The sequence below is a fragment of the Bos taurus genome, chromosome 3 (genome assembly GCF_002263795.3).
Source record: "Bos taurus isolate L1 Dominette 01449 registration number 42190680 breed Hereford chromosome 3, ARS-UCD2.0, whole genome shotgun sequence".
Lineage (NCBI taxonomy): Eukaryota > Metazoa > Chordata > Mammalia > Artiodactyla > Bovidae > Bos > Bos taurus.
In genome coordinates this window covers 54,188,917-54,209,911 of record NC_037330.1, presented here as the reverse complement: position 1 = coordinate 54,209,911, position 20,995 = coordinate 54,188,917, and the positions used below count along the sequence as shown (strand labels likewise).

The 20,995-nt window shown below is 40.3% G+C and overlaps 1 protein-coding gene across 10 annotated transcripts in view; it reads right to left on the bottom strand.

Annotated features, from left to right (window-relative positions):
- Window positions 1-20,995, bottom strand: part of LOC132342100 (guanylate-binding protein 2) — a 95,137-nt gene that overhangs the window by 72,887 nt on the left and 1,255 nt on the right. For 8 of the 10 annotated variants that reach the window (XR_009494064.1, XM_059885323.1, XM_015464637.3 and 5 more), the window contains exons 2-9: window positions 16,016-16,224; window positions 15,364-15,491; window positions 14,332-14,441; window positions 8,060-8,256; window positions 7,473-7,715; window positions 4,644-4,924; window positions 3,037-3,249; window positions 542-644 (exon numbers count right to left, since the gene is read on the bottom strand). Coding sequence is in view for 9 of the 10 variants with exons in the window: in XM_059885323.1 (XP_059741306.1) it covers window positions 542-644; window positions 3,037-3,249; window positions 4,644-4,924; window positions 7,473-7,715; window positions 8,060-8,256; window positions 14,332-14,441; window positions 15,364-15,491; window positions 16,016-16,205 (1,465 nt within the window). In the remaining variant the exon portion in view is untranslated. Of the gene's footprint in view, window positions 1-541; window positions 645-3,036; window positions 3,250-4,643; window positions 4,925-7,472; window positions 7,716-8,059; window positions 8,257-14,331; window positions 14,526-15,363; window positions 15,492-16,015; window positions 16,225-20,995 lie in introns of those variants that run through there. The other 2 variants (XM_059885322.1, XM_059885325.1) reach the window with 2 other exon arrangements.

Sequence of the window (20,995 nt, the reverse complement as noted above, 5' to 3'; positions counted from 1 at the left end):
TGGAGAATCCCATGGGCAGAGGAGCCTGGCAGGCTACAGTCCACAGGGTTGCAAGAGAGTTGGACATAAATTAGTGACTAAACAACAAGAATAAATCAGAAGACAGCTTAACATAAATATTGGATAAGTAAAGAATCCTTTAAAAATATGAAATATACTTGCTTTTTTTGCACTATAGTAATATTTCAGGTGGATCGATGTGGCTAACATGAACATTTCTGGGGCTTTCTAACTATCTAGAGTGTTTTCACGGAGAGGGCAATGGCACCTCACTCCAGCCCTCTTGCCTGGAAAATCCCATGGATGGAGGAGCCGGGTAGGCTGCAGTCCATGGGGTCGCTGAGGGTCGGACACGACTGAGCGACTTCACTTTCACTTTTCACTTTCTTGCATTGGAGAAGGAAATGGCAACCCACTCCAGTGTTCTTGCCTGGAGAATCCCAGGGACAGGGGAGCCTGGTGGGCTGCCATCTATGGGGTCACACAGAGTCGGACACGACTGAAGCAACTTAGCAGCAGCAGTGTTTTCAGCTGTTCTCACCTTCAATCTCTTTTTCCTTTTCTGTCAGCAACTGATCAATCTGTAGAAGTGCATCAGCCACATCCTCTTTGGAATCCAAATATTTCCTCAGTGTCTCTCCTGTCTATTGATGCAGACCAAGTTAAAATTAGGAAATAGAGACTATGGGTTAAAGGAAAACCTGGCAGTACATGTTCCAATTCAATTTCATTTTACCCATTTTAGAATTTATTAATGAATACTATTTCAAACTGGCTTAAAATCCAACTCTAGATCCATCCTCAAATTTGCTTCATTTTCAGTCACCCCAATGTTAGAAATGTAATCAGTAAAGCTGGTCTTCTAATTGTATAGATTACGAACCTTATGGCTGTTCTTTACATCAGCTAATGGTATTTGCTTTGGATTCAAAATAAAACCAGCAAGAGCCCATCGGTTGCAACCTATTTCTCCCAAACACACCAGTCCAGGATAGTATCTCTTCTTGCCTGGACCATGGTATTAGCTTCATAATTGGTCTCCCTACTTCCTTCTACTCTTGCTCCCCTACAGTCTGATTTCCTGAGAGCAGCTAGCATTGTATCACTTTAAGAAAGATTACTCACTCTGATGCACCAAATCCTCTGCTGATTTTCTAGCTCTTTTCAAGTAAAATGAAACTGCTCTCAGGGCCCTCAAGGATACTACCTGGTTAACCTCTGGCCTTGAGCATCTCTCTGACCTCACCTCCTGCCATCTCTTTCTTTGCTCATTGCCCTCTTGCCACATTTGTTGGACATAAACCAATTCATCCTTCTGGGATTTTCTGTCGTTTGAAATTATCTTCTTCTAGATGCTCGCTTGGCTTACTTCCTGACTTCCTTGAAGACTGTTGAAACAGCATCTCACCAGAGAGGCCCTCTCTAAAATCCTACATATAAAATAGGACCATGTTCCCTTCCTCTCCTAGGCCTGTACCCTACTTTATTTTCCTTCAGGGCAATGTTTATCTCTATGATAGCAGCTTCTAGAGTCACCCTAATATTTTTCTCCCCTTTGTTCTTAGTAATAGAACCTATTTTTTTTTTTTTTTCCAATCAGGGCACATCAAAGGCCATGATAAAACACAGCATTTTTTTTAGTCAACCTCCCTGGTAGCTGGAGGTGGCCATATGATTAAAATTTGGCTAATACCACTTATGGAAAAGCCTTAAAGAGAGTCGATCCAGAGACCTTTTGCTCTTCTGTTTTCCCCCTTTCTTCCCATCTGTAATATGGAAGGAATGGGTGAAACTCCAACAGCCATCTTACACCATGAATTGACCTTGAAGATGGAGGCTGGGTGCTAAGGTGCTGGAGCAGAACAGGAAAGAGTCTGGGAACAGCATGATTGTGGATTTATGATAGCAGCCTGGACCCCTCTGCCTTACTTCTTGTATATAAGAGAGAAAGAAACTTTTGTGTTCTTAAGACACTCTTGCTTTTTTTTTAAATAATATGTGCCCAAACCTAATTCTAACTGATATAACCTGAATATACTGGCACAGAAGCATACTTATGAGCCCAGAGTTTCCTATTAGTGTTTCCATTTCAGCTGTACCACTTATTACCTGTACATCTGAAGTGAGTTATTTCACTTCCTTCAGTTTTCTTATTTATAAAATGAGGACATTGATATCATGTACTTCATAGTGCTCTTGTGAGGATTGAATGAGTTAAGCCCATTTGTTTCCTAACACAAAATAAGGTCTATATGTGAATTGTTACTATTATTAGATTTGCTGTAAGCTATACTTTGTTGATTGCTGATGAATAGTTTGAAAGAACTTGCTTGTTTTTAAACTGCACTAATCCCAGTTATTGGAGAAGGCAATGGCACCCCACTCCAGTACTTTTGCCTGGAAAATCCCATGGACGGAGAAGCCTGATAGGCTGCAGCCCATGGAGTCACGGAGAGTCGGACACTGAGAGACTTCACTTTCACTTTTCACTTTCATGCACTGGAGAAGGAAATGGCAACCCACTCCAGTGTTCTTGCCTGGAAAATCCCAGGGACGGGGGAGCCTAGTGGGCTGCCGTCTATGGGGTCACACAGAGTCGGACACGACTGAAGTGACTTAGCAGCGGCAGCCAGTGTTCTTGCCTGGAGAATCCCTGGGGCGGGGGAGCCTGGTGGGTTGCCGTCTATGGGGTCGCACAGAGTCAGACACGACTGAAGCAACTTAGCAGCAGCAGCAGCAATCCCAGTTATAGACATATTGTTAGGCCTGAGTAGAGAATTGTTGGATGATAGAATGACTAAATTATTGAATAAATTCTGCAAGAGTCTTTGAGGGCTCCCATCTGTGCCTCCAAGAAGCACCACCATGGGATGAATCTGCTCTTCACCTCACGGTAGTCTGTCCTACTGAGTAAACCAGTGAATAGTCTTGAAAGCCACAGGCACCATTTACCCATTGCATTTTTGTTGTTCCCACTGTAGTTTGAAAGAGTCACTTCAGCGAGGCCCCAGAAAAGGTGATCAGTTTGTACTTTACCTGTACCCCCTTTCTGGGGACCTGGTGGTACTTATTCTTCGGCTCATTCATCTTCTTAATAAATAAATAATAAGCTCCTGGTTTAAAAAATGTTCCCTGCTTCACATCTTCATATAGAGGATGACAAATGTCCTGAATTAAAGCCATGCAGTAATCTGAGGATGCTTTCATGTTCTGTTTACAAAAGTCATCTAGTTTTGCTTCTAACTTGTCCTGTGAGGTGAAAAATAGCACAAATGGCACCGTGAGCAATGATGAGACTGTGAACCAATGTGGATTACTGGGAAATGCTTCTCCTGCAGAGAATGTGGCACATAAATATAACACAGCCCTCACCATGTTGGGAGAGTCTAGACAACTCTTCAATAGAATGCTGGTTTTAAAAATGCATCTACTTCTCTTTGTGTTTATGTGAAGCTTTTTTCCCTATGGTTTTTTAGCTTCAGAGAATGATTCTCAAAGCATAAACACTGCTCATTTGAAAGTTCTATTTTTAAGTTCCTAACAGTTTACCACACAATTGTCCAGTATGATAGGCCTGCAGGAAGTTCCTGGTTCTGCCAATTTGTGACTTAGTGACACTCAATCTTCATGAAATGAGATTTCTTTGTTGGTAAAACACAGGAAATTGTATCCATCTCATAGATACCCTGTCAGGATTATATGCAGTGGTATAAAGTGTTAAGCCCAGTGACTTCTCTGTAAGTGCTCAAAAGGGTCAATGATTAGTGATATGTTCTTTAAAATAATAGTACTTTTGCATATTTTCTCAATAAAAGGCTAATGAAGGTAATGGAGATTGTACTGCAGTTAATGTCTGTATGGAGAAAGCCTACAGAACAGTATTTTTACCTACATTCAATTATAGAAGAGAATTCACATGTTTCTTTGGTCTAGAAAGACATCCAGAGCCTGCTGACCTTTACTATTTAGTTTCATCAGAACCTTTGAAAGCAGGAAGGTATGATTTGTAAAATTCTGCCCTACAAGTCAGGGAAGGAATTGTCATCTGTCAAATGATAGTTTGTCATACAACAATCCTTCCTTAATTTAGAAGAACTCAGACCTGAGTCCTCAAATAGCATGCTAATGATTGATTTCTCTTTCTTGTCTTTCTGAATATTTGTTGTTGCTTTACATTAAACACAATAAGTTTTTAGGTTTTTCCAAAGAAGCAAATCCTCCTATATTATTAGCAGGGAATATGAAAGCACTGTGTCTTTGACTAACTCTAAATTTAAAAATAAATTAAAATAATCTTAAGTAAATACAGTGTTACAGTTTACTTGTTTGATTAAAATATGACATCTATAGGGTAGAGATTAATAGATGAGGATATTTTTAATAACCATAGTTGGTCGTGGTACCATAGTCTCCAGGACTAAGGCTAAGAACAGTCTGTTCTTTTAGTAAAGAGGGCAAATGAGTATAACTGAGGGCTGCTATCCTTGGGTCTGGGAGGACTACTTATAGCAAGAAAGGCTTATTCACATTGTTGTATGGAAGAAACCAATACAATATTGTAAAGCAATTATCTTCCAATTAAAAACAAAAAAGAGAAAGGCCCAGATTTTTCTTCCTCTCATTAACCAGAATAGCAAACATACCCCTAATTTTTTCTGAAACACTTGGTCCACATCCTTGAAAGAGTTCTTCATGAAGACTTCAATGGCCTCTTTCTCAGTGGCCCTGTGCAGGTCCAGCAGTTCCTGGAGGGTTTCCGTGGGCAACTTCAGCTTCTGGTCCATCTGCTGGTCATAGTGGGCAATGGCCTTTTGCACTGCAGCCAAGTTCTCGATCTCGGCCAAGGCCAGGACTGCACTCTCCATGCAGGGCAGATCCCCACTGCTGATGGAATTGACATAGGTCAGCACCAGGCTCTCTAGACCTATGAAAGGGAATTTAAAAAAACAGTGACTAAGAGTTGGTGAGACAGAGGAACAAGCTGTGTTAGTTTAGTCCTGAGCATGCAAATTTAATCATTCTGAGTCAACTGATAGTGCACTTTTTATGCTTTTCCAGTGTTACAAACAGTAGTTTTAAGAATTTTTAAGAAGAATTGTGATGGGATATTTTGCTACCCTCTAGGTTCAGAATAGTTCAAAGCTTCCCTTTCCTCCTTCTTCCTTCACCTAAATGGAAGCTATTGGAATGAATGGGTTAGAGTAAGGATATTTTGCAGACAAAATGGTAAGTCTTAATCTTTTCTTAGCCTTCCTGAATCTCCCTTCTTTTTTTAATGAGTTCCTCTTCCTTTCTCAATTCTAACTAGTATAAAGGTCAAGGAGACATTTTAATGTACACAAGCACTTGTGTGTGTAAATGTAAGTGTACATGTGATGCATCTCACTAGTTCTGGGTCTGGCCTAAATAAGAGAGTCTTCCTAGATATTCTTTCATCAGAGCTCCATGCAGTGTGATCAATTCATCCAAGTTTGCCAGGGAATCCTGGTTTTAACACTGAAAGTCTTACATACCAGGAAATCGCAGCCTTGGGAAACTGGAGTGGTTTGTGGCCCTACAACTACTAGTTCTTGACTACGATAAGCTATCACCTCATACTGGTCAGAATGCCATTGTTCAAAGGTCTACAAATAGCAAATGCTGGAGAGGGTGCGAAGAAAAGGTGGCCCTCATACACTGTTGGTGGGAGTGTAAATTGATGTAGTCACTATGGAGAACATTACGGAGGTTCCCTAAAAAATGAAAAACAGAGTCCTCTTATGACCCTGAAATCCTAATCTTGGGCATATATACAGAGAAAACTATTATATGAAAAGATGCATGCACACCAATCTTAATAGAAGCACTATTTATAGTAGTCAGAACACGCATGCATGCTCAGTCACTTTAGTCATGTCTGAGTCTGAGACACTATGGATTGTAGCCCACAAGACCCCTCTGTCCATGGGATTCTCCAGACATGAATACTGGAGTGGGTTGCTGTACCCTCCTCCAGGGGAATCTTCCTGACTCAGGGATCAAACCTAGGTCTCCCACACTACAGGTGGATTCTTTACCACTGAGCCACCAGGGAAGCCCCAGTCAGGACATAGAAGCAACCAAATGTCCATGAACAATGAATGGATAAAGAAGATATGGTACATATATATAATGGAATATTACCCAGCCATAAAAATGAAATAATGTGCTTTGCAGCAATATAAATGGGCCTAGAGATTCTCACACTAAATGAAATAATCAAACAGTGAAAGACAAATATCATATGATATCACTTATATGCATGTGTGCTAAGTCACTTCAGTCATGTCTGACTTTTTGTGACCCTATGGACTGGACCCTGCCAGAGTCCTCTGTCCATGGGATTCTCTAGGCAAGAATACTGGTGTGGGTTGCCATTTCCTCCACCAGGGGATCTTCCCAACCCAAGTGGTTGAACTCAAGCCTCATTGGCTCCTGCATTGGCAGGAAGGAAAATCAATACTAAATAATCCAGATCTAAACAACTTCATCCATTCTGGAAAACTATTCCAGATATTTCTTTTAGTAAATAACATCTGTTCAAGTAGTTGCTTAAGCTCAGAATCCTGGAGTTAAGCTTAACACTGCCATATCATTACTTCCACACACACACATGCCTTCCATCATCAAAATTTATGGATTTGATATTCAAAATATGTGAGGATTCTGTTAATTTTGACAGTCTCTATTGCTACTATCTTAGCCTACATAGTCACCATTTATTATAAAATATTTCAAGTACCATTCATCTTCTTGTTGCTTCATGCACATCCCTCTAACACGTTATCTATAAAACATTCTGAAGGACTGTATGAAACATAAATTACATATCTTTACCTCTTTGCCTGTCATTCCTCAAGATCGTTTCACTGGGCTCAGACTTTAACCTCCTTGAAGTCACCCACAGGTCCTTTCAGGTATGGTTCCCTGTACTTATCAGTGTTTAATCATTAGGGTTACATAAATTGTTTAAGTACCTTTTGTTCCCATCATGTTGGAATGGAGATTATGCCCAGTGGTTGGTACATGGTAGGCACTCCTAATCAGAGTGCCTAATCACACATTTTTGCATTGATTAACAAAAGAATTGTGTTAAGGTGAGAAGCAAAGCCTCACATACATGGAATATTTGCCTTTTCCTGACTTTGTCAATAATACACCTCTCCTGGAAGGAATTTCATAAAAATGGAGTTGAGAAGTTGGTGGAGAAGCTTACTACACCAGGATTAGATTCTAGGTCTTTTTCTTTATTCATCTGACTCATGTGAATATTAGATAATGCCAGAAATAGTTTTAGTTCATATGTAAAATTCACAATGTGACCCTTGCAGTGTATTTTCCTTGGCATCATTAGACTCTGTATTTGTCAGAAGTAATTCTCATGCCTCCCACTTGTATTGTTCATAATGCCAGTAGGAAAGTCCAGGTAAGGAAAGAGAGTAAGAGGGACTCACGAGGCCCATTGACTGTGATACCGCCTGAGAGAGTCTTGGCCTTGGAATGGCTGAGGATGTAGAAGCAGAAGTCTGCAACTTGTTCTCTGAATTTAGGGTTCAAATCTTCCTCTTGTAGCTGCTCCAGGTGGATGAGGTACTTCCTATGAGCAGGGCGATCAAAGATGAAGCACTTTTTCTCTGGGAAGAACTTTCGGATACATAACCGAGGTTCATTAAAGTTTTTAGTTTTTTTATCATTTCCTAGAGGAAAGAAAATCAGAGGTTTTACAAATTCAGGGTACTTGAAATATATACCCTTCAATTTTGTAATTTGCACAAATCCTATATAAAGAGGTAAAAATTAACTAATCATGGATCAGACCCAATAATTAAAGGGGTAGAGAAATGAAATTTCTTTCCTTCTCCAAGAAGGAAGTAACTTAAAATTAGATTGCACTGATTTATCTAAGAAACGTTTCATTTCCTCTAATAGAATAGCCAGGATAACAAAGTTATAAAATTATAATTTTCAGCATCTGCACTGAAATTGGTCATTCTGATACTGTTTTCTCTTTTTTTGTTTGCCAACCATGAGTCCCAATAACCTTGTTTTAGCTTCAGTGAATACTCCAGGTACTCATCAGCAGTGATGGGTTGTCCATCTGCTACCAGCTCCAGGGAGAAATCTCTCAGAGTCCACACAAAGTCTGGAAAAAAGCTCACAAAGTTGGCTGAGTCTAGGACCTCATGTTTATCAGGCGAGGATTTTGCCCTGATTCGACGTGTCAGCTCTGTCACATAGCTGGGATGCTAATATAGGAAAACTGCAGAAAAGGAGTAGCACTTTTTATGCTATACTGTTCCCCAAATATCTAAAATAATTTTTCTTGATTAGCTCATTCATTCATTCCACAAACATTTATTGAGCAATTACTATAAACCAGGAACTGTCCCAGGGACAAATAACATTGCTATGAGTGAGAAAATGCTACCATCTACATTCTAGTGAGGGCTTCCCTGGTGGCTCAGAAGGTAAAGAATCTGCTTGCATTGCAGGAGACCCAGGTATGATTACTGGATTATGAAGATTCCCTGGAGAATGGAATGGCAACCCACTCCAGTATTCTTGCCTGGAGAATTCCATGGCCAGAGGAGCCTGTCTGGCTACAGTCTACGGGGTCACAAAGAGTAGGACACGACTGAGGGACTAATACACACACACACACACACACACACACACACACACACACATTCTGGTGAGGGGGACAGATGATAAACAAGTAAACAAATATATAATAAACCTGAGATACTGATAATAGTTGCCTTGAAGAAAAATGAACCTCAGCTAAACTTTAGAGAATAACTGTGTGTATCTGTGCATGGTGCTGGTTTATGTGGTGGTTCAGATAAATTCATTCTGAGGTGATCATTGTGCAGAAATCTAAATGAACTGAGAGAGGCTGCCATGTACTAATCCACTGGAGAAACCTTCCTAGCAGAGGAAATAGCTCCTGCAAAACCTCAGAGGGGAAACCATTGAGTGTGTCTAACATATAGCAGGGAGGCCAGTGTGGCTAGAAAAGAAGTCTTAGAATAGCTAAGGTCCAGGCTATGTAGGCACTGTAGGCCACAGAAAGTGTTTGAATTTTAATCTTAATTTAAGGGGCAGCCACTGAGAAGCTTTAAATTGAGAGGGAAATATGACCTAATGTTTGTTTTTAAAACAAAAACTGGAGGTGCTGTACCTATGAGAGGCAAGAGAGAAGAGAAAGAGAAGGTTAGGCAGTTAAGAAGATAACCCGGAGGTGAGAAGATGGAAGCTTAAACTGAAATTACCATTGAAGAAGTGGTGGGAATTAGCCAGCCTGGGAAAATACCTATGACAGGGGAGCTGACCAGACTGCGAGTGATAGTTTGTAGGATATAAAGAAAGGAATTGTCTAGGATGAATACTAAGCTTTTGATCCAAAAATCTCTATGAGTGCTATGGAAATTTACTACGATGTTGAAGGAGTGCTTTTGGTCAAAAATTTAAGACTTTTCCAGAGATAATTCCACACACGTATGGACACCTTATCTTTGACAAAGGAAGCAAAAATACACAATGGAGAAAAGATACTCTCTTTAAGTGCTGGGAAAACTGCTCAACCACACATAATAGAATGAAACTAGAACACTTTTTAACACCATACACAAAAATAAACTCGAAATGGATTAAAGATATAAGTGTAGGACCAGAAACTATAAAACACTATAGAGGAAACTATAAACTCTTAGAGGAAAACATAGGAAGAACACTCAATGACATAAATCACAGCAAGATCCTCTATGACCCACCTCCCACAGTAATGGAAATAAAACCAAAAATAAACAAATGGGACTTATTTAAACTTAAAAGCTTTTGCACAATGAAGGAAACTATAAGCAAGGTGAAAAGACAACCTTCAGAATGGGAGAAAATAATAGCAAATGAAACAACTGGCAAAGATTTAATCTCAAAAATATTCAAGAAGCTCATGCAGCTCAATACCAAAAAAGCAAACAATCCATTCAAAAAGTAGGCAAAAGAATTAAACAGAGATTTCTCCAAAGAAGACATATAGATGGTTAATAAACATATGAAAAGATGCTCAATATCACTCATTATTAGACAAATGCAAATCAGAACCACAATGAGGTATAATCTCATGCCAGTCAGAATGGCCATCATCAAAATGTCCACAAACAATAAATGCTAGAGAGGGTGTGGAGAAAAGGGAACCCTTTTACACTGTTGGTGGGAATGCAAACTGGTACAGCCACTATGGAGAACAGTGTGGAGATTCCTTAAAAAACTGGGAATAGAAGTGCCATACGTCCTAGCGATCTCACTGCTGGGCATACACCTCCAAAGAAACCCAAACTGAAAGAGACACATGTACCCCAATGTTCATTGCAGCACTATTTACAATAACTAGGTAGGAGATCCAACCAGTCCATTCTTAAGGAGATCAGCCCTGGGATTTCTTTGGAAGGAATGATGCTAAAGCTGAAACTCCAGTACTTTGGCCACCTCATGTGAAGAGCTGATTCATTGGAAAAGACTCTGATGCTGGGAGGGATTGGGGGCAAGAGGAGAAGGGGACGACAGAGGACGAGATGGCTGGATGGCATCACTGACTCGATGGACATGAGTCTGAGTGAACTCCAGGAGTTGGTGATGGACAGGGAGGCCTGGCGTGCTTCAATTCATGGGGTTGCAAAGAGTCGGACACGACTGAACGACTGATCTGATCTGAGGATATGGAAGCAACCTAGATGTTCATTGGCAGACGAATGGATAAGGAAGTTGTGGTACATATACTCAATGGAATATTACTCAGCTATAAAAAGGAACACATTTGAGTCAGTTCTAATGAGGTGAATAAAACAGGAGCCTATTATACAGAGTGAAGTAGTCAGAAAAAGAAACACAAATACTGTATATTAATACATATATATGGAATTTAGAAAGATGGTAATGATGATCCTATATGGAGGGCAGCAAAAGAGAAACAGATGTAAAGAACAGACTTTTGGAGTCTGTGGGAGAAGGCCAGGGTGGGATGACTTGAGAGAATAGCATTGAAACATGTATATTACCATAGGTAAAATAGATAGCCAGTGCAATTCGATGCATGAAGCAGGACAACCAAAGCCAGTGCTCTGGGATAACCAAGAGGGGTGGGGTGGGAAGGGAGGAGGGAAGAGGGGTTCAGGATAGGGGGACACATGTGTAACCATGGCTGATTAATGTCAATGTATGGCAAAAACTGTCACAACATTAAAGTAATTATCCTCCAATTAAAATATATTAATTAAAAAAAAAAAGAATCCCCCATGTACTTCTACTTTAACAGTGCCAGAAGCATGATAATATTCAATTCATTATAGTCACTTAAATATTTAAGACTTTTGTGTTGTTTTTGCATGTTAAGTTTGAGATGTTTCTTACACATCTAAATGGAGACTTGTAATCAACTAGATACACAATTTTGTACCTGAGAGTGGTGGTCATGATTGCTTATACAAATGTCATGGTAACTGACATAAAGGTGCTAGTGAAAGTCCGAGGCTGGATGAGATGGACTAGGGACTAAGAAAAGAAGAATAGAAGCCCAAGAAGCAAAGAACCACCATTCCTAAAGGCCAAGAAGAAGCTGAATGAGAACTTGAGTTTTAGAGGATACCAAGGGTTTGTCAATGGATATTTGTAGGGGGAGGTGATCAAATATGACTGCAGTTTTGTCCCCTGAGGTGGACCCAGGCAATTGAAGTATGCTCATCCTCTTCTCCATCTTTGGAAAATGCACTGTACTTGCCTTCCCCATGCTGGAAGCTGCACACGGACACAGTCTCCTTGAAATAGTAATGTGGTGCTAAGACCATCTGGACTATGTACTCACCAAGTCCAATTTAGGCGTCTATAGAGACCTTTAAAATTTGGCGGGTGGGTGTGGAAATCTGTTAGTCTTCCCATCACCTAAGAAAGCATACCTAAGAAAATCCCCTTGTTTATTAAACCTCCCACCTGCCAATCTCAAGTGATCTGCCATCCTCTTTTGTCTCTCCTTACTGTATGGGTGAGCTTCCCAGGTGGTACTGCTAATGCAGAAGACTTAATAGAGGAGAACAACAGAATGGGAAAGTCTAGAGATCTCTTCAAGAAAATCAGAGATAACAAAGGAACATTTCATGCAAAGATGGGCTCGATAAAGGCCAGAAATGGTATGGACCTAACAGAAGCAGAAGATATTAAGAACAGATGGCAAGAATACACAGAAGAACTGTACAAAAAAGATCTTCACGACCCAGATAATCATGATGGTGTGATCACTGACCTAGAGCCAGACATCCTGGAATGTGAAGTCAAGTGGGCCTTAGAAAGCATCACTACGAACAAAGCTAGTGGAGGTGATAGAATTCCAGGGAGCTATTCCAAATCCTGAAAGATGATGCTGTGAAAGTGCTTCACTCAATATGCCAGCAAATTTGGAAAACTCAGCGGTGGCCACAAGACTGGAAAAAGTCAGTTTTCATTCCAGTTCCAAAGAAAGGCAATACCAAAGAATGCTCAAACTACCGCACAACTGCACTCATCTCACACGCTAGTAAAGTGATACTCAAAATTCTCCAAGCCAGGCTTCAGCAACATGTGAACCGTGAACTTCCTGATGTTCAAGCTGGTTTTAGAAAAGGCAGAAGAACCAGAAATAAAATTGCCAACATCCACTGGATCATGGAAAAAGCAAAAGAGTTCCAGAAAAACATCTATTTCTGCTTTATTGACTATGCCAAAGCCTTTGACTGTGTGGATCACAATAAACTGTGGAAAATTCTGAAAGAGATGGGAATACCAGACCACCTGATATGCCTCCTGAGAAATTTGTATGCAGGTCAGGAAGCAACAGTTAGAACTGGACATGGAACAACACACTGGTTCCAAATAGGAAAAGGAGTACGTCAAGGCTGTATATTGTCACCCTGCTTATTTAAATTATATGCAGAGTACATCATGAGAAATGCTGGACTGGAAGAAACACAAGCTGGAATCAAGATTGCCAGAAGAAATATCAATAACCTCAGATATGCAAATGATGCCACCCTTATGGCAGAAAGTGAAGAGGAACTCAAAAGCCTCTGATGAAAGTGAAAGTGAGAGTGAAAAAGTTGGCTTAAAACTCAACATTCAGAAAACAAAGATCATGGCATCCGGTCCCATCACTTCATGGGAAATAGATGGGGAAACAGTGGAAACAGTGTCAGACTTTATTTTTCTGGGCTCCAAAATCACTGCAGACGGTGACTGCAGCCATGAAATTAAAAGACACTTACTCCTTGGAAGGAAAGTTATGACCAACCTAGATAGCATATTCCAAAGCAGAGACATTACTTTGCCAACAAAGGTTCGTCTAGTCAAGGCTATGGTTTTTCCTGTATTCATGTATGAATGTGAGAGTTGGACTGTGAAGAAGGCTGAGCGCCGAAGAATTGATGCTTTTGAACTGCAGTTTTGGAGAAGACTCTGGAGAGTCCCTTGGCCTGCAAGGAGATCCAACCAGTCCATTCTGAAGGAGATCAGCCCTGGGACTTCTTTGGAAGGAATGATGCTAAAGCTGAGACTCCAGTACTTTGGCCACCTCATGCGAAGAGTTGACTCATTGCAAAAGACTCTGATGCTGGGAGGGATTGGGGGCAGGAGAGAAGGGGACAACAGAGGGTGAGATGGCTGGATGGCATCACTGACTCGATGGACGGGAGTCTCAGTGAACTCCGGGAGTTGGTGATGGACAGGGAGGCCTGGCATGCTGCGATGCATGGGGTTGCAAAGAATCAGACACGACTGAGCGACTGATCTGATCTGATCTGATAAGAGACATGGGTTTGATCCCTGGGTTAGTAAGACCCTCTGGAGGAGGGCACGGCATTCCACTCCAGAATTATTGCCTGGAGAATCCCTTCGACAAACCAGCCTGGTGGGCTACAGTCCATAGAATCACAAACAATCAGACATGACTAATCGACTTAGCACACACATGCATACATGATATCTAGGGACTGGGGTCAGCTGCAGATTACACACAGGAAGCTCCTGAGGAGATTGTGACCCAAAAATATTAACTCAGATAGAAGGCATACAGAATCTTGTGCAGCTAAGTGTCTGAGGATGATGTGTGATCAGAAAGGCTTGGGCTTCTGGTGGTGATTGAAGTAAACAGGGATGGTGAGCATAAACATAATGGGGTTCATTAAGAAGGGGACTCCTGAATTCTTCTGCAGTGGACCACCAGTGTAATTGTTGATAAAATGAAGCTGTTCTTTTCTAGATTTTATGTTATCTAGTCCACAAAAAGGATACTGTAGTTGGTCCATGGCCTGCTGATTGATGGTTCCTATGCTGTTGTATACAAACGTGCTGCTCAGGAGAACGGCCAGGGCAAAGATCCAGGAGTCATTCTGGTTGTCTCCCTAGAAGTCATTGGAGAAGCCACGCCAAGTAACTAAGAGCACATGATTCCAGTTCAGATGGACAGACTCTGAACCCAGCTGTCTCTATTTGGAAACACATCAGTTATTTCCCTATGCAAAGTTTTATCTGTCTGTACATGATTTTAAAAACATAAAATCAACAGTGTAGTGTAATTTAAATAAGACTTTATATAACTGCATATAAGAGTGTAAAGCAAATAAGCACTTGATCAGGTAATAGAATTCAAACCTATCTCCTGAACTGAGATTATGATCTTCTATTCCCATGACAAATCATGATGAAGCACCTTTTAAACAGTAGTTAAAATGTACCCCTTTAACAAGAGTTTTCTAAGACTTCTAAGAGTAGTAATGTATGATCCTTTATGAACAAAGCTGTTGTCATCAGGTCTTATACTCTGCTTCTCTCACTAATCTTATAGCTGTGGATAACACCATTTCCACCATTTTTCTGGATTCCCACTCTGACAAGTCAGACATGTTTATAAACTTTCTAGTTAGGTTTAGATGCACCTTCGGTAGCTTTATTAGAACGTTTTCCTACAATATGAAAGGAAATGACTTAAAAAGTCATTAGGCATGATTTTATAGGTTACAAAAATATCAGTGGGCCTTACTGACCACTCTCAATGCTTATATGTGTGGCCAAGATATGCAACAATTCTTAAATTAGCCCACTATTCTCATACTTAGAGTTTAGTGCTCTCACATAAAGCTCACTTTGGATTGCTTCAAATTGCATTTGAGGTCAAATCTTGAGCACAAACAAGTAAATAAAATAAAATAAAACTATAATACATTAATAGTATATATTTGAAGCACAATTCAAAGGGTGGGAAGTGATAATGCAAGAAGGGCTACTGATTTGACATAAACAGGATTAGAAGATTTATTTCTTTACCTTCTCCACATCTCCCAGGCCCTCGGTATCAAGCAGAACCAGAGTATGGTCTGGCTTCTTGGGATGAGGCACACACCACATCCAGATGCCCTTCGTGTGAGACTGCACTGTGGAGCCCACAGAGAAGCCTGCAAGGGGTCATGGGGAAAAGAGAGGATGGATTTTTAATAGCAGGTGGATTGGATCTGGAAATTGAGACATTAGATAATAAAATCAAGGTTTAAAGAAATAAATGAAAGCGTAATCAATATTGATCTTAATTATGAGAAAAAGAGAGAATTGAGAACATTCAGTACAAACTGAAATTTTTGTATTACCTTAGAGATCACTATAAGCTTGATGTTAATCCACATACATTTTAGTAAATGTTTTATTGTTTATTATTATCTATGTTAGTTTTATTTATAACTACTGTACTCCTTTCAGAAAGACACGTTTATACTTTAAAGAGGAAGTTAAGGCAAAGTGGGAAGAAAGAGTCGACTCTTATCCTCCAGCACAGAATGAATGTTAAAAGCCCATCACCAAAATGAAAATTAGCTTTCAATATCCCTCCCAGGTCTCTCCCTTCCCCTCCTCACATCACCATGCTGCACGCTGGGAGTGTGGGTGGACAGAAGGGACTTGGCTGGGCTCTGCCTACGTCACTCACCCTTGTTCTTCCCGGCCAGCTTGTTCATCAGGTAGGACTTGCCTGTGCGGTAGAGGCCCACGATAGCCACCACCACAACAGGCTGCTTGATGGCAGACAGGATCTTCAGAGCTTCTCGATTAACCAGCAGTTGCCCATTAATATTCTTAATGAGGCACTCTGGGCCTGGCATGTGGATCTCTGAGGCCATGTCCAGGGTGCCCTCTGATCTTCAAGGGAAAAGATGGTATGGAAAGCAACATTTAGTCAGTGAGCTGAGTGAGAACTTTACAGTTAGGACCAAAATTTGGTTTTCTTCTTGAACTTTTTTCCTTATGTGTTTTAAAAAGCCCAATGGCCTCTTTAATCTTGTCCTATAGACTAGCCCACTGGTCTCTTTAAAAATAACTTTATTTTGAAGGAGATTACCCTTACACAGAAGCATACATTGGCTACAGAGAACTTCCATATGCCATTTCCCCAGCTACCCTGTTATTAATATCTTATGTAACCACAGACAATGATTGAAAGAGGACTTTTATATTGAAACAATACTATTAACTAAGCTACACACTTTTCCCCACGTCATCAATTTTCCTTTTGTCCTAGTTGTTTTTGTCCTTTCTTTCCTTTTGTTCCTAGTGTCCTTTTCTGATCCAGGATGCAATTCAGAATCCTTTGTCACATTCACTCATTACCTTCACTTAGTCTTCTCTCATCATTGGCAGTTCTTCATTTTTATTTTGTCTTTGATGACATTGTAATTTTAGAAGAGTATTGGCCTGTCATTTTGCAAAATATCCCTCTGTTTGGGTTTTTCTTATGGTTCCTCATAATTAGATTGAGGTTATGTTTTTCCCTTTTTCAGCAAGAATGCCGTGGTTGTGATGTTCTGCCAGTCTCGGTGTATCATATCAAAGGTTTCATAATGTCTATAGAACATACTCTGGTGCTGTGATGTTAACTCTGCTCACTTAGTTTAGGTGTTGCCTGCCAGATTTATCCACTGTAAAGTTACAGTTACCCCCTTGTAATTAAAAAAGTTAACATGGGGGGAGATATTTTTGAGATTGCAGATATATTCTCCTCAAAGTTTCATATCATTTTTTCAGTACTGATTTTAGCATCCACTAATAATGATTCCTGCTTGTAACAGTTATTACTGTGGTGCTTGACTGTAGGTCATTTGTACTTCACCATTCCTTCAACATTAGCTGAGGTTCTACTTCAAACAAGAGCTATCCCTTCTTCTCTATTTTTTTCCCTCCTTTAATTATTTAGTTGTATCAGTATAGACTCATAGATAATTTTATTTTATTCTGTGGGGTTTAGTACTTTACTATCATTCCCTTGTGGCTCAGAAGTCAAGAATCCGCCGGCCAAGAAGGAAAGGCAGGTTCAAACCCTGGGTCGGAAAGATCCGGGAGAAGGAAATGGTAACCTACTCCAGTATTCTTGCCCGGGAAAATCCCATAGACAGAGGAACCTGGTGGGCTATAGTCCACGGGATCACAAAAAGTCAGACACAACTGAGTGACTAAACAACAACAAACAAATTATTATTTACTTATTGCTTAATTTGCCCCAGATTTGTTTTTTGAGAGCTTCTTCAACCTGGCTCCTGGGTCGTTTGGCCATGCTTCCACCATATTCTAAGCACTTTTTTACTTTGTGGCACCACAAGGTATTCCTGGTCCATCTTGTACTTTGTCTGAGTCAGCTCTAGATTTGGCCATTTCTCCCAGAAACCCTGATTCCTTTCTTTGGATAACAGAACTTTGACGCCAGGATATAACTCTAGGTGTGTACCTTATTTCTGGGTCTCCTAAGTGGGCCAAATTCAGAAATACATGTATGAATACTAGCACATGTAGATACATCTGTATTTATTTCTGTCTTTGTGTATACAGCCTTAATTTCCTGCTGATGTTTTTAATTGGAGGATAATTGCTTTACAATGTTGTGTTGGTTTCTGTTGTATAACAGCATGAATCATTCATAAGCACATACATATCCCCTCCCTTCTGACCCTCGCTCTCACCCCACCATCCCACCCCTCTAGGTTGTCACAGAGTGCCAGGCTGGACTCCCTATGTTATATACTGCTCATGTTTCTTATTGCAGTTCAACACAACAGGAATTACTCAAGCTTTACCTTGCAACTCCATACTCTGACTATGAAAGCCACAGCTCTTAGTATCATAAATTTGCTTATGTGCTCAGTCCTAGTATATGTATAAAGTAGTTTCAAAGTTGCTAATCCATATCTTGGTGATAAATAGATTTACTAATGAAAGTGTATTATTAAGATACAGTTGTTTTTGTCTTTAATCTAATATATATAGTCAAAACACTGTATTCTGAAATTCTTAGATTAGTTCTTTCCTTCCTCATCCTCTTGAGCTGTTAGTTTATTCATTTGTAACACAGTCAGTTTCATTTGTTACTATATGTGTTTCATTTAGGACTCCCCCACATCTTGGTTGGGCTTCTGTGGTAGCTCAGAATCCACCTGCCATGCAGGAGACCTGAGTCCCTGGGTTGGGAAGATCCCCCAGAGAAAGAAATGGCTACCCACTCCACTATTCTTGTTTGGAGAATTCCATGGACAGAGGAGTCTGGCAAGCTACAGTCCATAAGGTTGCAAAGAGTCGGACATGACTAAGTGACTGACATTTTCACTTATTTCATATCTTGGTTAATTTTAGTATATGATTATTTTTTGAGTATGTGAAACATTATGTAGTTGTGAGAGTCAGAGCTTTCCAAAAAGGTATACTCAGAGAAATGTCACTTTTTCTTCATCTGATCACGCCATTCCTGTTCCACCCTTCTATTCTTGAAAGCTCAGTAGTGTTCAACTCTGTGCGACCCCATGTAGCCCACCAGGCTCCTCTGCCCATGGGATTTCTGTTCTTACTACCTCATAATCACCCATTCTCTGAAAATAAACCAATCTCATTAGTTTCTGGTTGATACTTCCTAGATATTCTTTCCATAAATCAGATATATTTTCTTATTCACATGTTTAATAAGAAAGATCACATTTTACAAATATATGGAAGTCACTCTATATCACTTCATAGAAAGCTTGCTCACTCTTTTTGATGGATGTCTACTCCATTAAATGTATATACCATAGTTTACTTAACCACTCCTATGTGTGGGCACTTAGATTGCTTCTAGTGTTTTTCAATTACAGTGCGGCAATGAATAACCCTGCTTTCATATTGTTGCAGATGTTTCTTCAGAATAGATTCCTGGGAATGTGGTTGCTCTGTCAAAAGGCAAGAGTATATACTTTTGTTGCTTATTGCCAAATTCTTTTGTAGAAGAAGGGTATCAGTCAGTTCAATCACTCAGTCATGTCTGACTCTTTGCGACCCCATGAATCGCAGCACACCAGGCCTCCCTGTCCATCACCAACTCCCGGACTTCACTCAGACTCACATCCATCGAGTCAGTGATGCCATCCAGCCATCTCATCCTCTGTCGTCTCCTTCTCCTCCTGCCCCCAAACCCTCCCAGCATCAGAGTCTTTTCCAATGAGTCAACTCTTCGCATGAGGTGGCCAAAGTACTGGAGTTTCAGCTTTAGCATCATTCCTTCCAAAGAAATCCCAGGGCTGATTTCCTTTAGAATGGACTGGTTGGATCTCCTTGCAGTCCAAGGGACTCTCAAGAGTCTTCTCCAACACCACAGTTCAAAAGCATCAATTCTTCAGCGCTCAGCCTTCTTCACAGTCCAACACTCACATCCATACATGACCACTGGAAAACCATAGCCTTGACTAGACGGACCTTTGTTGGCAAAGTAATGTCTCTGCTTTTCAACATGCTATCTAGGTTGGTCATAACTTTTCTTCCAAGGAGTAAGCATCTTTTAATTTCATGGCTGCAGTCACCATCTGCAGTGATTTTGGAGCCCCAAAAAATAAAGTCTGACACTGTTTCCCCATCTATTTCCCATGAAGTGATAGGACCAGATGCCATGATCTTAGTTTTCTGAATGTTGAACTTTAAGCCAACTTTTTCACTCTCTACTTTCACTTTCATCAAGAGGCTTTTTTGTTCCTCTTCACTTTCTGCCATAAGGGTGGTGTCATACCAGACCGCATTTCCACTGGATCAGCTTGTATTACATTTCCATAACATGGAGATTTTTTTTCCTTGTATCTCACATATTCTGACTTCATTACAAAATTTCCTTTCAAAGCTTCTCACCTTCAAATTTTAATCTTTGGACAGGACACCCTGAGCTGTCTCACCTCAAGCATATATAACAGGCAGCCTGCTCCTGGGGAATATTATGTCAAACATTTATATAATGTGAAACACATGCCATCCTAACCCAGTCTTGGACCTGGTTTCTCCCAAGTCTGTTCCTAGGCAAGCTCTGGATCAGACTGAGACTCAGGGTCCCCAGTGGCTTCCTCCTCTCAGGGACGGGCACTGCTGAGCTGCCATAATCCACCCTGTCTAGTGACTCACTGGTTCTTAACCATTGATCTGCATCTGAATTCATGTGTTTTTGTCCAAGACTGATACCTCTAATCTGAATCTCACTCTTCATGACAAATTAAAATTACAATGGAGTAATCATAGTTCAGACATATAAAACCAGTGTTGAGTGCCATTAAGAATTTAGTCTAAGACATATCCTAGCACCATGAAAAGCTTGAATTTTCTCTGACCTGTATCACACCTAAGGACAGCATCAGCTGTATTTGGGACAACATCTGCTACTTGCAACTTATGGTTCAGGATTCCCTCCTCCCCCCACCTTGTGGAACTTTAAAACCATGTCAGCGATTTAAACCAATTTAAAATCAATTCAGTAACCAATTCAGGTCCTTACTTTTTTGTCTTAATTATAATCCTTAACACAGAATTGTAAATAACTGTTATTAGTTTTGACCTTACTAAACTTTTTCTATTTTGTAGTCAAGAGGAACACAAGCTTTTAAGTGCTTCTTGAACTTGTCTCCCAGGCTAAAGTCCT